Source organism: Rhinoderma darwinii, unplaced genomic scaffold (genome assembly GCF_050947455.1).
Source record: "Rhinoderma darwinii isolate aRhiDar2 unplaced genomic scaffold, aRhiDar2.hap1 Scaffold_949, whole genome shotgun sequence".
NCBI classification, from domain to species: Eukaryota; Metazoa; Chordata; class Amphibia; order Anura; family Rhinodermatidae; genus Rhinoderma; species Rhinoderma darwinii.
In genome coordinates, this window is record NW_027464524.1 from 52,251 (window position 1) to 69,666 (window position 17,416).

At 41.4% G+C, this 17,416-nt stretch overlaps 1 protein-coding gene across 1 annotated transcript in view; it reads left to right on the forward strand.

Moving 5' to 3' along the window:
• LOC142733377 (gastrula zinc finger protein XlCGF66.1-like) overlaps positions 1–3,741 on the forward strand; it is a 48,187-nt gene extending 44,446 nt beyond the window's left edge. Inside the window, exon 4 of the mRNA XM_075849544.1 lies at positions 3,601–3,741. Coding sequence (XP_075705659.1) covers positions 3,601–3,668 — 68 coding nt within the window. The 3' untranslated portion in view covers positions 3,669–3,741. The remainder of the gene's footprint in view (positions 1–3,600) is intronic.
• The last annotated feature ends 13,675 nt before the right edge of the window (positions 3,742–17,416 follow it).

Here is a 17,416-nt window from a genome sequence, read left to right on the forward strand (position 1 = left end):
CGCTCCAAAAACTATTATAAAAAACAGCGCCAAAAACGTGAGTTTGATTAAAAAATGGCTGAAAATCAGGAGCTGTTTTCCCTCTGTTTCGTAAGCGTGTGAACGTACCCTTAGCCTTTTGGTGTGTCCTATAGCTTCTGCCATTTGGACAATCACACCCAAAATGGCAGCCGGACACTGCTTAGCAATTTGAAGACACCTTTTCCTGGCTTGTAGGAGGGGGGGTGAGATTCCCTCCCACATTTACGGCAGCTGTGAGTCAGGTTGCTTTGCCTTATTCACCTTGCTGTAATTCTGGGAAGTGCTCCCTCTGGTGGCCAACATAGGAAAACATGTCAAATTATTATTTAATTTTTAATACTTTCCACCATATGGAAGAGAAAAAATACAGCAAAAAACGTAAAAAATATAATAGAAATAAGTAACTTACTTTAAAAAAAAAAGGTTTAATTCGCGACACATTTCCATTAAGGGTTAACCTCTTCCCGACATCCGCCGTGTATATACAGTGCACATTGCATGGAGGAGTATGGAGCTCCATTGAACGAGCGTGTCGGCTGTATCTATCTCGAGCGCGATGTCGCTTGTTTAACGCTTTAAACGCCACGGTCATAGCGACCGCGGCATTTCAGAGCTTAGAAATAGGGGCGGCCCCCTGTAATGTGCATAATAATTAGGAACATCGTGTATGTAACCCGCAAGGTGAACGTTGAAAAAATGTAAGCGCCAGAATCGCTGTTTTTTTGGTCACTTCATCTCCCACATAAAATTGAACAAAAAGTCTCATGTACCCCAAGGTGGTACTAATAGAAACTACAAAATAAGCCCTCATACCGATCAATCGACGGAAAAAAAAGTTATGGATCTCCGAATATGGCGACAGATTTCATATTATATTTGTAACAATCAGTTTTTTCCTTGTAAAAGTAGTAAAACAAAAAAAAACGATATAAATACTATAAAACTATATAAATTTGGTGTCGCCGTAATCGTATTGACTGGTAGAATAAAGTTAACATTTCGCTTTTACCGCACGGTGTATGCCGTAAAAATGAAACCCCCCAAAAGATTGAGGAATTGCTGTTATTTTCCTATTCCACCCCGCAAATGCCAGTGAAATGGTGGTGTGAAAATCAACCACTTGTCCTGCAATATACAAGCCATTGTACGGATATATTGATGGGAAAATAAAAAGGTTATGGGTTATGAAAGGTGGGGAGGAAAAAACGAAATCTGAAAAATGGCTGCGGCGGGAAGGGGTTAAATACCATATCAACAATTCCCTAATATATATATATTCGAGGTCCTTTCGTTAACCCCTTCCCGCCGCAGCCCTTTTTCAGATTTTCATTTTGTTTTTTTCCTCTCCACTTTCCAGATGCCATAACGCCTTTATTTATCCATCGATATAGTACTATGAGGGCTTGATTTTTGCGGGGCGAGTTGTAGTTTTTTGTAGCACCATTTATTTTGCCATATAATGTACTAGGAAACGGGAAAAAAATGATTTGTGGGGTAGAAAATGAAAAAAAACAGCGATTCCTCCATGGTTTTTTGCGCGCCGTTTTTACGGAATTCACTGTGCAATTAAAACAACATGATAACTTTATTCTGCGGGTCAATACGACTACGGTGATACCAACTATATATAGTGTTTTCTATATTTTACTACTTTTACAAGTAAAAACCTAAGTGTAAAAAAGAGAATTTATTTTGCGTCGCCAAATTCCGAGAGCCACAACTTTTTTATTTTAACGTCGATTAAGTGGTATGAGGGCTTATTTTTTGCGGGATAAGCTGTCGTTTTTAATAATACCATTCAGTGTGTAAATGCGACGGTTTGATCACTTTTTATTTCATTTTTTGTGGGAGATTAGGTGACCAAAAAATAGAGATTCTGGCGTTTTACAATTATTTATTTTTACGGCGTTCACCATGCGGGTTAAATAGAGATATATTGTAATATTTCAGACCTTTACGGACGCGGCGATAACAATTATGTTTATTTATTTCTTTACTATGCTCTAGGGGAAAAATGGGAAAAGGTTTTTTTTTTACTTTTAATATATATATTTTTTTTTTACATAAAAAAAACTTTATTTAACTCATTTTTACTTTTTTTTTTATTAGTGCCCCTAGGGGGCTTCAACCAGCGATCGCTAGATCACTTGCACGATATACTGCAATACTAATGTATTGCAGTACATCGTAATTCTGACAGTCAACTATTAAGCCCTGCCGGAGGCAGGTCTTAATAGGTGTACAAAGATGGCCGACCTGGGGGCCTTCATTAGGCCCCCAGGCAGCCGTAGCAACCATCGCCCGCCCATGATTGTGTTGCGGGGGAGCGATAAGCTGTTAGAGGTGGTCGCCCCCCTCTTTCTAACGATTTAAATGCTGCGGTCTCTGTTGAGCCCGCTCCATACTTCCCCTACCCGACTTTGGCGTATGGATACGTCAAATGTCGCGAAGGGGTTAATGCTCATCAGTGTTTGTAGTGCTAGAGCAGGTGCTTTCAGCAGAAAACTCCATTACATTCCGTTGTTGGTACGATTAAAGCCTAGTTTGGGCCTTAAGGCTCAGAGCCCATTTTTCAAATCTGACAAATTACAATTTATGTGGTAATAACGTCGGAATGCTAAAACCTATCCAATCGATTCTGAGACTGTTTTCTTGTGACACATTGGGCTTCATGTTAGTGGTAAAATTTGGTCGATATATTCAGTGTTTATTTGTGAAAAATTGCAAAATTTAGAGAAAATGTAGAAAAAATAAAATTTTTCTGAATTTAAATGCATCTGCTTGTAAAACAGACGATTATACCACCCACAGTAGTCACTAGTTCACATTTCCCATATGTCTACTTTAGATTGGCATTGTTTTTTGAACATTCTGTTATTTTTCTTGGACGTTACAAGGCTTAGAACATAAACAGCAATTTCTCATATTCTTAAGAAAATTTCACAAGCCTTTTTTTTAAGGTACCTGTTCAGTTCCGAAGTGGCTTTGAGGGGCTTATGTATTAGAAACCCCCATAAAACACCCCATTTTACAAACTAGACCCCTCATTGTATTCAAAACAGCATTTAGAAGTTTTTTTAAACTCTTTATGCATTTCACAGGAATTAAATCATAGTGGATGTGAAATTTGCAAATTTCATCTTTCTTGCTGAATTTCAATTTTATTAAAAAAATTGCTGTAACACAGAAGGTTTTACCAGAGAAACACTAATAAATATGTATTGTCCAGATTCTGCAGTTTTTAGAAATGTCCCACATGTGGCTCTAGTGCGCTCGTGGACTAAAACACAAGCCAAAGAAGCAAAGAAGCACCTAGTGCATTTTGGGGCCTCTTTTTTTATTAGAATATATTTTAGGCAGCATGCCAGGTTTGAAGAGGTGTTGAGGTGCCAAAACAGTAGGAATTTCCCAAAAGTGACCCCATTTTGGAAACTACACCCCTCAAGGAATTAATTTATGGTTGTTGTTCCGATTTTGATCCCACAGTTTTTACACAGCACGAATTGGGCTGTGAAATTTAAAAAATTATTTTTTTTCCAATAAAATGTCATTTTTCATCAACATTTCTTATTTTCACAGGGAAGAAAATACCCCATTTTGTTGCCCAATTTCTCCTGAGTGCAGCAATACCCCATTTGTGGCGATAAACTTCCGTTTGGGCCCATGGGAGGCCTCAGAAGGGAAGGAGTGCTGTGTGTTCTTTGGAGTGCAGATTTTGCTGGATTGGTTTTCGGTGCCATGTCACATTTGCAGAGCCCCAGAGGTATCAAAGCAATGGAATCCCACCAGAAGTGACCCCATTTTGGAAACTACACCCCTCAAGGAATTCATTTATGAGTGTTGTGACAATTTAGACCACACCATTTTTTCACAGAATTTATTTGAATTGGGCTGTGAATTAACAAAAATGTAATTTTTTCCAATGATATGTCGTTTCGGCTAAAAATGTAAAATTTTCACAAGGAATAAAATACCCCATTTTGTTGCCCAATTTGTTCTGAGTGCGGCAATATCCCAGTTGTGGTGATAAACTGCCGTTTGGCCCATCGGGGGCTCAGAAGGAAAGGACCACCATTTGGCCTACTGGGGATTTTCTGGTGCTAAGTCATGTATGCAGAAGCCCCTGAGGTACCAGTACAGTTGAAACCCCCAAGAAGTGACCCCCGTTTTAAAAACTACACCCCTTAAGGCATTCATCTAGAGGTTTAGTGAGCATTTTGACCGGAAGCCTACACCTCATAAACTGTAATGTGGGTTCTCCTGGGTATGGCAATACCCTCAATGTGGCTGTTATCAGCTGCCTGGGCACACAGCAGGGCACAGAAGGGAAAGACGAGGGGGGATAAGCTGTGCGGAGTGCATCAGGGTAAGTAAAACTGGGGTAGATTAAAAATCAAGGGATGTATGATACATTTTAAAACACTTTCATACAGAGCCCTGGTTTTTCGGGACACGTGTCACATTGATATATTGTGTCCTTCCTTATCCCCCTCTTATAGCAGACTTTGTACCTCTTGACTTTTTCCTTTCTTGCCAGTTTGGGAACTTCTCCTGGAAAGTGTTGCCCTGGTACGATGCGTGTGGCCTCGCTTCCAGAAGTACTGGGTATCCCCCTTCTTGGTCCCTAAAGATTCGTTTCTTGATAACCACCTCTTGAAATTCCAGGAAATTTCCCGTCTGGCCTGCACATCGACGTAGCACGTAACGCATTGTACAATGCCATCTGTATGATGTGCACGATCAGCTTCTTATACCACACCGTATGGCGCTGTAGGGCTTCAGGACATGATCTGATAAGTCCACCCCTCCCAAGTACCTATTATAGTCCAGGATGCAGTCTGGTTTGGGGGTCTCTGTACTGGTACCTCGTACAGGTACATGGGTACTGGTGTGGCATCTCTCTTGTCCTTGTACTTGACACACAATATGTTGCTGCTAGATTGTGCCCTGCTCTCACCCCTTCTGAGTGTTTGCCCAAGCAGTGTCTTAGGGAGGCCTCTCAGATTTCTTCTAGCAGTGCCACATGCCGCAGTACTTCTGGAAGCGAGGCAGTTGAAGAGTGGGACGCTGGTATAAAAATTATCCAGGTAGAGGCGGTGCTGGGGCTGAATACTGGTGTCCTTCCCTTCATATATCCTAAATTTGTAGGTATACCCTGATGCACTCGCGCACAGCTTATACATCTTTACGCCATACCTTGCCCTCTTTTAAAACTGGGGTCATCTCGGGGTGGGCACGGCTCATTATCAGTATAATGTAAGAAGCAAAGTATTGCCTAATTTATTTATTTTTTGGGGTTCCAGTTCAGTTCTGAAGTTGCTTTGAGGGGCCCATATATTAGAAACCCCTATCAAACACCCCATTTTAGAAACTAGACCCCTCAAAGTATTCACAACAGCATATAGAAAGTTTATTAACCCTTTAGGTGTTTCACAGGAATTTAGAGCAAAGTAGAGGTGAAATTTACATATTTATTTATTTTTGTCAGAAAATCCTTTTTATACGATTTTTTTCTAGAACACAAAAGGATTTATCAGAGAAACGCAACTCAATACTTATTGCCCAGATTCCGCAGTCTTGAGAAATATCCCACATGTGGCGCTAGTGCGGTAATGGACTGAAGCACCGGCCTCAGAAGCAAAGGAGCACCTAGTGGATTTTGAGGCCTCCTTTATATTAGGCACCATGTCCGGTTTGAAGAGGTCTTGTGGTGCCAAAACAGTGGAAACCCCCAAAAAGTGACCCCATTTTTGAAACTAGACCCCTTGAGGAATCCATTGTAGTTTTCTTGGGGTGCATGCGGCTGTTTGATCAGTTTTTATTCTATTTTTAATTGGCGTGGTGACTAAAAAACTGCAATTCTACTATTGTTTTTTTATTCTATTTTTTTTACAGCGTTCACCGCGCGCTATAAATGACATTCACTTTATTCTGCGGGGCGATACGATTACGGCGATACCAGATGTTTATAGTTTTTTTGATGTCTTATGGCGTTTGCACAATAAAATACTTTTCATAAAAAATCACTCACTTTTTGTGTTACCTTATCCTAAGAGCCAGAACATTTTTATTTTTCCATCAATAAAGCCGTGCGAGGACTTATTTTCTGCGTAACGAACTGTAGTTTCCATCATTACCATTTTTAGGTACATGCGACTTTTTTGGAACTAATTTTATTCCATTTTTTAGGCGGTGAAGTGACCAAACAATTATGATTCTGGTACGGTTTATTATTTTCTTTTATGGCGTTCACCGTGCGGGATAAATAACAAAATAATTTTGTAGTTCAGGCCGTTGCGGACGCGGCGATACCAATTATGTATAGTTTATTTGTTTATTTATTTTAATAATAAAGACTGATAAGGGAAAAGGGGGGATTTTTACTTTTATTACTCTTAAAACTTTTATTTTCTTATTTTTACACAACTTTTTTTTTACTTTTTTTTACTTTGTCCCACTAGGGGACTTGGGGGCAGGAGGCCCTGATCGCTATTCTAATACACTGCATTACATGCGTAGTGCAGTGTATTAGAGCGGTCAGCTACTCACTATGTCAGGACCTACTAGGCTTCCGTCGATGGCGTAGCCGGAGTCCATTGTTAGGACTCTGGTTGCCATAGCCACCATCGCTGGCCGCTATCATGTAGCGGGCCGTCGATGGCGGTTTAACCCCTAAGAAGCCGCGATCGCTATTGAACGCGGCTTCTGAGGGGTCAATCTGCGGGGACCACCGCGATTGGTCCCTGCACACTGAGCTGTGATAGCCTGCTGTCGGAAACAGCAGCTATCACAGCTCATGAACGCGCCGCGCGAACGGCACCATGTTTCATCCATGACATACTATTATGTAATGGAGCGGGAACGATGCACTTACCATGACATAATAGTACGTCCTGGAGCGTTAAGGGGTTAAGGTGAATTTGATGACCTTGCTGCTGCACGCCTCTTTTATTTGAGATGTCCCCTATTATAAAACAAAGCATTCCATTAGGCGGTGTGTCGGACCCTTATTCAGATGACTGATGTCTCTGATTTGATTCTCAGTTAAACGACTACAATATTTTTATTTGTTGGTCTTTGACGTTTTCTATTATTAATGCTTTTGCTTTTTCAGCATTTTTAGGCTTATATCTTGAAGAAAAAACTAATTTTTTCTAGCAATAAATTGTTACCCTAAATTAGACTTTTTATTTGTGACCGTCATTGTCTACCGTAAATGTAATTGTGTCAATGGCAATGATTGGGGTGGGGGGGGGGCTGATATGTGTAATTATCAATTTTTTTACCTTTTTATTTTAATGGCCTTTCCCTCAAAGGTAAGAAAAGACATTTGGGGAATTTTTATTACATTTTATTTTTATTACACTATACTTTTCCTCTGTAACTGGTGGTGCACAGTAGGGGAGATCAGCCGTGTTACACTGACTATGGTCACTGATAGGGCTGTGCTGGGTCTAGCTATACCCTGCAGCAGGCTCCTACTACCCGCATCTCGGCAATCATGTGACCAGTCACATGACCACCGGGACCAATAGCGGAAGCAGCCCCTATTCTATAAATGTGTACATGAGTACAGAGAAGACAGAAGTGGTGAAAACCACCGGGATCTTCTCTCCGGGGTCCCTGGCAGTCTTTGACGGACGGGCACCCAAAATTCAGCTGCCCAATTGCTTGTGTAGGAAGCTTAAACCTGCACCGTGTGTGTATATATAATATGTGTGTGTGTGTGTGTGTGTGTATATATATATATATATATATATAATCCCCCCCCCAAAAAAAAGAAGAGGCAGCACTCCAAGAAAATTGGTGAGAAAAAGTGGTGTGTTTATTCACCCCAGGCAGGCAATGTTTCGATCCGTCGCTATGGGATCTTTGTCAAGCAATGACCAACAATCTTAACGGTATATATAAACCAGTGTGGTAATACAATCAGTGATTTAACCTGAGTTAACAAGTAGGAACAGGTGATACATTAGTGGTTACCGTGGTTACAACATAACAACCTCCGGGTATGTTCACACGCAGTGTTTTCAGATGTAATTCGGGCGTTTTATGCCTCGCATTACGCCTGAAAAAACGTCCCTAATACGCCTACAAACACCTGCCCATTGCTTTCAATGGGTTTTACGGTGCTCTGTTCCCACGACGTGTAATTTTACGCGTCGCTGTCAAAATACGGCGCTTAAAAAGACGCCCACGAAAAATAAATGCATGTCACTTCTTGGGATGCGAGTTGCTACAAAAACGTCTGAAAATCAGGAGCTGTTTTCGCCTGAAAACAGCTCAGTATTTTCAGACGTTTTTGGTCACTGCGTGTCAACATACCCTCAGTGAGCATGAGGCATCTGCGCAGAGAGCCCTCTGTTATAGCAGTGTGTATAGCAGTACAGTGTATACAGTGTTTAACCCTTTCAAGACCGAGCTCATTTTGGCCTTCAGGACCAGCTCCATTTTTTCAAATCTGACGTGTCACTTTATGTGGTAATAACTCTGGAATGCTTTTGCCTATCCAAGCGATTCTGAGATTATTTTCTCGTGACATATTGTACTTTATATTAGTGGAAAAATGTGGTCAATAAATTCATTGCTTATTTGTGAAAAACACCAAAATTTAGAGAAAATTTGCAAAAATTATGATTTTTCTAATTTTAAATGTATCTGCTTTTAAAACCGATAGTAATACCACACAAAATAGTTACTATTTCACATATTCCATATGTTTACTTTATATTTGCATCGTTTTTTGTACATTATTTAGTTTTTCTAGGACGCTACAAGGCTTAGAACTTTACCAGCAATTTCTCACATTTTCAAGAAAATTTCAAAAGGCTATTTTTTCAAGGACCAGTTCAGTTCTGAAGTGGCTTTGAGAGCCTTTTGTATTAGATAGACCCAATAAATCACCCCATATTAAAAACTGCACCCCTCAAAGTATTCAAAACAGCATTCAGAAAGTTTCTTAACCCTTTAGGTGTTTCGCAGGAATTAAAGCAATGTAGAGGGGAAATTGACAAATTTTTATTTTTTTTGCTGCAATTCATTTGTAATAAATTTTTTTCTGTAACACAGAAGGTTTTACCAGAGAAACGCAACTCAATATTTATTGCCCAGATTCTGCAGTTTTTAGAAATATCCCACATGTGGCCCAAGTGTGATAATGCACTGAAATACCGGCCTCAGAAGCAAAGGAGCACCTAGTGGATTTTGTGGCCTCCTTTTTTTAGAATATATTTTAGGCACCATGTCGGGTTTGAAGAGGTCTTGTAGTGCCAAAACAGTGGAAATCCCCCAAAAGTGACACGGTATTGGAAATTGCACACCTCAAGGAATTTATCTAGGTGTATAGTTAGCATCTTGACCCCACAGGTCTTCTGCTATATTTATTGGAGTTTGCCTGTGAAAGTGAAAATTACTTTTTTTCTGAAAAAATATAAAAAAAAATAATATTTGCAAGGCATAAAGAATAAAAAGCACCCCAAAACTTGTAAAGCTACTTCTCCCAATTTTAGCAATACCCCATATGTGGTACTAAACTGCTGTTTGGACCCACGGCAGAGCTCAGAAGGGAAGGAGCGCCATTCGGATTTTGAAGCGCAGATTGTGCTGGATTGGTTTTCAGTGCCATGTCGCGTTTGCAACGCCCTGGAGGGAGCAAAACTGTGGAAACCCCCCAAAAGTGACCCCATTTTGTAGACTACACCCCTCAAGGAATTTTTCTAGGGGTATAGTTAGCATTTTGACCCCACAGTTTTTTTTGCTGAATTTAGTGGAATTAGGCCGTGAAATTTAAAATCTACTTTTTTCTAAAAACCATAGAAATGTTGAATTTTTACAATGAATAAAGGAGAAAAATCACCCCAAAATTTGTAAAGCAATTTGTCCTGATTACAACAATACGCCAGATGTGGTAATATACTGCTGTTTGGACCCACGGCAAGACTCAGAAGGGAAGGAACAATATTTGGCTTTTGGAGCTCAAATGTAGCTGGAATGGTTTTCGGGTGTCATGTCGCATTTGCAAAGCCCCTGAGGTACCAAAACAGTGGAAACCTCCCAAAAGTCCCTTTAGGGGACTGGAACGAGCGATCATTAGGTCGCTGGTACAATACACTGCAGTACTAATGTATTGCAGTATATCATCATTTATACAGACTCCTGTAACAGCGCGATCGCTGTTTCTGTCCATTAGTCCTGGGTGTCAGCTGTAATACACAGTGGACACCTGCAGAATATGGAGCGAGCGCAGCGCATGAGCTCGCTCCATATATAACCCCCCGCACCACAACATGCTATTAAGTTGTGGTGCGCGAAGGCGTTAATGCGCAGCGGATGGTGCAAAGTGAAAATTTAAATTTTCCACTAATATGGCATTTTAATGCACAATATCTTGTGCCCAGTTTGTGCCACTGAAGACAAATACCTCATAAAATGTTGAGCGGGTTCTCCCGGATATAAAATATCATATATGTGGACGTAAACTGGTGTTTGGGCATGCTGTGGGGCTCAGAAGGGAGGGAGGGAGCGCCATTTGGCTTTTGGAGCGCAGAGTTTGCTTGGTAACTTTTCTGTTTGGGGTTTTGCTGGTATTTCAGTTTTTGATGTGGGGGTATGTGTAAATTGGGCAGAGTACATCAGGGCGTAATAAGAGGGTATAATAATGGGGTACATAAATAATAATCCGCAGATGTGTGGCCGGTGTCGCACTGATAAATGGCGCCCGATCTTATCCACTTTTGGACACTGCAAAATTTCTGTCGCTATATTCTGAGAGACAGAATTTTTTTTATTTTTTCTTCACCGGAGCCGTGCGAGGGCTTATTTGTTGCGGGACAATCTGTAGTTTTCATTGGTACAATTTAAGGGTACATGTGATTTTTTTATCACTTTTTATTAGATTTTTTTTGGCAATCAAAGTGACAAAAAAACAAATTCTGATAATGTTTTTTGTCTTTTTTTTTTTTACACTTTTCACCGTGCACTATAAATGACATTTTACTTTATTCTGCGGATTGATACGATTACGGCGATACCAGATGTATATAGTTTTTTAATGTTTTTTGTGGCATTTGCGCAATAAAATCACTTTTCGATAAAATTTTTTTTTTTTTTGGTCGCCATATTCTGAGAGCCATAACTTTTTTATTTTTCAGTGAAAAAAAGCTGTGTAAGGACTTGTTTTTTGCGGGACAGGTTATCGTTTTTATTGGTACTATTTTAGGGTACATGCAAATTTTTGATCACTTTTTATTCTATATTTTTGGAGGGTTGTGATTCTGACATTGTTTTTTAATTATTTTTTTGCGCTGTTCACTGTGCAGGAAAAATAACATTATAGTTTTATAGTTGGGGTCGTTGTGAACGCGGTGATACCAAATATGTGTACTTTTTCCTATAATAAAAGTCTTCTTATAGGAAAAAAGCATTTTTTGTTTTGTAACTTTTATAACTTGTTTTTACACTTTTATAAAACATTTTTATTACTTTATTTTTTACTTCAAGACTGGCAGCACTGATCGCTGCTATAATACATTACACTACCTAGGTAGTATAACATATTATAAAATGTCAGTGTGACGCTGAGAGTCACACTGACAGGAAGCTTATGAGGACCGGCCTCCGGCTGGTTCTCATAAGCTGCTGTGCATGGCAGACCCGGGTGCTGTTGTATGGCCCCCGGTTTTGCCTTTTAACCGATTGCAGCACCTCCAATCGGTCCCCGGGAAAGTTTGTTGTAGCAACAAACTTTCCAGTTCGTTGCTACAACAAACTTTCCCTACGATCACATGACCAGGATCTGAACCAATTAGGTCGCGCTAGTCTGAGACACCCGGATCGTGCTTTTAACACCCACCGTGAATTATGAACCCCTTGAGGAAAAAGCTTATTTTCGCCTTCAGGACCAGACCCATTTTCTCAAATCTGATATGTGTCACTTTATGTGGTAATGACTTGAGAATGCGTTTACCTATCAAAGCGATTCTGAGATTGTTTTCTCGTGACTTATTGTACTTTATGATAGTGGAAAAATTTGGTCCATAAATTCAATATTTATTAGTGAAAAACACCAACATTTCGTGAAAAATGCCAAAAATTGGCATTTTTCTAAATTTAAATGTATCTGCTTGTAAGACAGGCCGTTATACCACACAAAATTGTTGCTAATTAACATCACCCATATGTCTACTTTAGATTGGCATCGTTTTTTTGAACATCCTTTTATTTTTCTATGATATCACAAGGCTTAACTTTAGCAGCAATTTCTCACATTTTCAAGAAAATTTCAAAAGGCTATTTTTACAGGGGCCAGTTCAGTTGTGAAGCGGCTTTTAGGGCTTTCTATATTAGAAACCCCCATAAATCACCCTATTTTAAAAACTTCACCCCTCAAAGTATTCAAAACAGCATTTAGAAAGTTTATTAACCCTTTAAACGTTTCACAGGAATTAAAGAAACCTAGAGGGGAAATTTTCACATTTTTTTTTTGCAGAAATTCATTTTTAATCTATTTTTACTAGGTTTTACCAGACAAACGCAACTCAATATTTATTGCCCAGATTCTGCAGTTTTTAGAAATATCCCACATGTGGCCCTAGTGTGGTAATGGACTGAAGCACCGGCCTCCGAAGCAAAGGAGCACCTAGAGGATTTTGGGGCCTCCTTTTTATTAGAATATATTTTAGGCACAATGTCGGGTTTGAAGGGCTCTTGCGGTGCCAAAACAGTGGAAATCCACCAAAAGTGACCCCATTTGGGAAACTACACCCCTTGAGGAAATTATCTAGGGGTATAGTGAGCATTTTGACCCCGCAGGTTTTTTGCAGAAATTATTGAAAGTGGGCCATGAAAATGAAAATCTACATTCTTTCAAAGAAAATGTAGGTTTAGCTAATTTTTTCTAATTTCCACAAGGACTAAATAAGAAAAAGCACAGCAACATTTGTAAAGCAGTTTCTCCCGAGTAAAACAATACCCCACATGTGTTAATAAACGGCTGTTTGGAGACACGGCAGGGCTTAGAAGATAAAGAGCGCCATTTGGCTTTTAGAGCTCAAATTTAGCAGGAATGGTTTGCGGAGGCCAGGTCAGATTGGCAAAGCCCCTAAGGGACCAAAACAGTGAAAACACCAAAAAAGTGACTCCATTGAGAAAACTACACCCCTTGAGGAATCCATGTAGGGGTGTAGTGAGCATTTTGACCCCACAGGTGTTTCATAGATTTTATTAGAATTGGGCAGCGAAAATAAAAAAAATCCTTTTTCTTCAATAAGACGTAGCTTTAGTTCCAAATTGTTCATTTTCTCAACAAATAAAAAAAAAGAAAAGTACCCCAACATTTGTAAAGCAGCTTCTCTGGAGTACGGCAATACCCCACACGTGGTCATAAACTGCTGTTTGGGCACATTTGCAATGTCCCTGTGGGACCAAAACAGTGGAAACCTCCCAGAAGTGACCACATTGTGGAAACAACACCCTCAAGGTATTCACCTAGGGGTGTGGTAAGCATGTTAACCCCACAGGTGTTTTGCAGAAATTCGTGTGCACTCGATGTGGGATAGTGAAAATGGGAATTTTTCCTTAGATACGCCAATATGTGGTGCCCAGCTTGTGCCACCATAACAAGACAGCTCTATAATTATGCTGTGTTTCCCGGTTTTAGAAACACCCTACATGTGGCCCTAATCTTTTGCCTGGACATTCGACAGGGCTCAGGAGTGAAAGCGTACCATGTAAAATTGAGGCCTAATTTGGCGACATATAAAGTATTGGTTCAAAATTGCAGAGGCTTTGATGTGAAATAATAAAAGAAACCCCTGACTAGTGACCCCATTTTGGAAACTGCACCCCTCAAGGCATTTATTAAGGGGCGTAGTGAGCATTTTCACCCCACGTGTCTTTTCCATAAATGATTGCGCTGCGGAAGGTGCAAATTAAATTTTTTCCCTAGATATGCCAATTCCATGGCAAATATGTCGTGCCCAGCTTGTGCCACTGGGGACACACACCCAAAAATTGTTAAAAGGGTTCTCCCGGTTACGGCGATGCCATATATGTGGAAGTAAACAGCTCTTTGGGCACACTGTAGGGCTCAGATGGGTGGGAGCGCCATTTGGCTTTTGGAGCGTGGATTTTGCTTGGTAATAGTTTGTTTGGAGTTTTACTGGTGTTTCCGTTTATAATCTGGGGCATATGTGAGCTGGGCAGAGTATATCAGGGGCATAGTCAGGTAGTATAATAATAAGGTAAAAAAAATAATTTTGCCGGGAAAGTGTTGTCCTGGTATAATACGGGCGCCCTCGCTTCCAGCGGATATGTTTGGGCCCTCCCCTTCCTGGTTCCCTAATTTTAGTGCCTTGATACATCGCCTTTTGAAACAGAAGAAATGTTCCCCTCGGGCTGCACAACTGGATATTTTTCTTTCCTGACTTATTGGAGCCTTAAATTATTTTATTTTTTCATAGACGTAGTGGTATGAGGGCTTATTTTTTTTTTGTGGAACGAGCTGTAGTTGTTATTGGTACCATATTGGGGTACATGAAACTTATTGGTCACTTGTTATCCTTTTTTTGGGAGGCACCGTGACAAAAAAAACAGCAATTCTGGCATAGTTTTTTAGTTTTTTTTTTATACAGTGTTCAACATGCGTTATAAACTACATGTTACCTTTATTCTGCGGGTCAGTATGATTCCGGCGATACCTAATTTATAGAACTTTTTTATAACTTTTTCCACAATAAAATTACTTTTGGAAAGAGAATGTATTTTTTTCTGTCGCCATGTTGTGAGAGACATAACTTTAATTTTTTTGTATTTTTTTCTGCCATTATTTTTTAGTTGTTTTTTTACGGCATTCACTGCGCTGGATAAATAACATAATATATTTATAGTTTAGGTCATTACGGTCGCAGCGATACCAAATATGTATGGTTTATTTATTTTTTTCAATAATAAATGATTTTATAAGGGAAAAAGGGGGAGATTGTGTTTTATTTTATTACTTGAAACTTTTATTGTATTTTTTACAACTTTTATTTTTACTTTTTTTGTTACACTTTTCTTTAGTCCCACTAGGGGACTTGAAGGTCCAACTGTTTGTTTGATGTTCTAATACATTGCACTACCTATGTAGTGCAATGTATTGGAACTGTCAGTTGTTCACTGACAGCAAGCCAATCAGGCTCCGCCTCTGGGCGGGGCCTAATCAGCTTCCGTAATGGTAGACAGGAGGCCATTGTTACGGCTCCTGTTGCCATAGTAGCAGTCGCCAGCCTTGCGATCGCATGGCAAGGCTGCCGATTTGTTACAAATCCCTAGGATGCAACGATCACAATGGATTGCTGCATCGAAGGGGTTAATGCCAGGAATCGGAGCTATCTCTAAGGGTCTAAGAGTATTCAGCCTGAATATCCATTCGAGTTCCCTTTTTTTTTTAAAAAGCCACTTTGTCACCACCTCAACCTAGGGGTGGGATGTGGTCAATTATCCTGAATTTTAACTGTTTCTCCGTATGGTTCATTTCAGCGAAGTGCTTGGAAACAGGTAAGTCTAACTGTCACGAAGGGTTTGTGAACCCACTCGGCCGTACCGCCTTGGCAGTAAGGCAGCTGGCCAACAGAGAGCAGGTGAGAGTCTATAGGTCTATAGGTACCTGTGGCAGCTCAGACAGCAGCAGGGCAGGCTTGGCTGGGACTTAGGTAGCAGGCAGACGTCAGGCAAGGTGGAGCAGGTCAGACGTGGATGTAGCGCAGCACGACTTTGGCACGGCTCGGTGCTAAACCAGGAATGTATGGATTGCTAGGTACAGGAACTGGAAACAAGTATGGATACAGGGACAGGGACTGTTTAAGAGCGGGCACGAGCGTGCGCGCGCACCCTACGGGGTTTGGCAGATGTGAGTGGATGCGAGCACTGGCGTCTCCTGAGGAGGCTGGGGCCAGCACTTGCCGACTCGTGGCTGCGGCTGTCAAGGGGAGGTTGGAGCTGACAGCCCACAGCCACGGACATAACAGTATCCCCCCTCTTATTGGGACCAGAGCGAGAGAGAAACTTCAGAAGAGTAGGGGCATTGAGGTTCTCCTCTGGCTCCCAGGACCTCTCTTCAGGACCAAACCCCCTCCAATCCACCAAATAAAAAGGGGAGTCTTGGAATAGCGGTTCAGGATCACAGGTTTCAGGAGGGAGACATGGAAGGAGTTGGGAATCCTGAGGGTAGGAGGCAGCCGGAGCTTGTAGGCGACAGGATTGATCTGCTGCAGAACCTCGAATGGTCCGAGGAACCTGGGGCAAATTTACATGACGGCACCCTCAGTCGGATATTCCTGGATGACAGCCAGACCTTAGTGCCAGGAAGAAACCGAGGAGGCTCTCTTCGCCTTGTGTCAGCCTTCTGTTTCATGCGGTTCCACTGCCATTAGGATGGAGGATCGAGTCTGCTGCCAGATCTTCAAAAAGTCTCTAAACGTGGAATCAGCTGCAGGTACCTTGGAAGTATCAGGCACCGGGAGAGGAATTCGTGGGTGTTGGTCGTAGACAATGCAGAACGGTGTATTCCTAGTAGACTCGCTGGTGTGGTTATTGTAGGAGAACTCCGCCCACGGGAGCAGCTGCACCCAGTCATCATGCTACTTGGAGATGAAGTGGTGTATGTAGTTCTCCAAAATCTGGTTGATCCTCTCGACCTGACAATTAGACTGAGGATGGTAGGCAGAAAAAAAGTCCAACTTCACGCCAAGAAGTCCGCAGAGGGCTCTCCAGAACCTCGAGGTGAACTGAACCCCCCGATCAGACACAATATGCTGCGGCAAGCCGTGCAGGCGGAAGATGTGCTGGATAAATAACTTGGCCAACTGAGGAGCAGAAGGAAGACCGGTAAGAGGAACGAAGTGGGCCATCTTCGAAAATCGGTCCACCACCAGCAGAGAGAGGCAGGTCCGTGATAAAGTCCATCGCTATATGCTGCCAGGGAGCATTGGGCACAGGCAATGGCTGGAGCAGGCCAGCAGCTCTGGAGTGGGTGGCCTTGTTGGCTGCACATACAGCACAGGAAGAAACGAAGTCCACAATATCCTTGGGCAGAGTGGACCACCAGAAATGACGAGCAATCAAATCCCGGGTCTTACGTAACCCCGCGTGACCTGCCAGTCTAGAGTGACCCCAGCGGAGGATTCTTCCACGATCAGCCTGGTGCACAAAAGTCCTCCCAGTAGGAATGTCCCCAATTTGCAGGGGGTTGACCGAGACAATGCAAGATGGATCGATAATGTTCTGTGGACTTTCAATGGTGTCTTCTGTCTCGAAAGACCTGGACAAGGCATCAGCCATCACATTATTGTCGGCCGGGCGATAATGAAGCTCAAACTGGAACCTTGCAAAGAACAGTGACCACCTGGCCTGACGA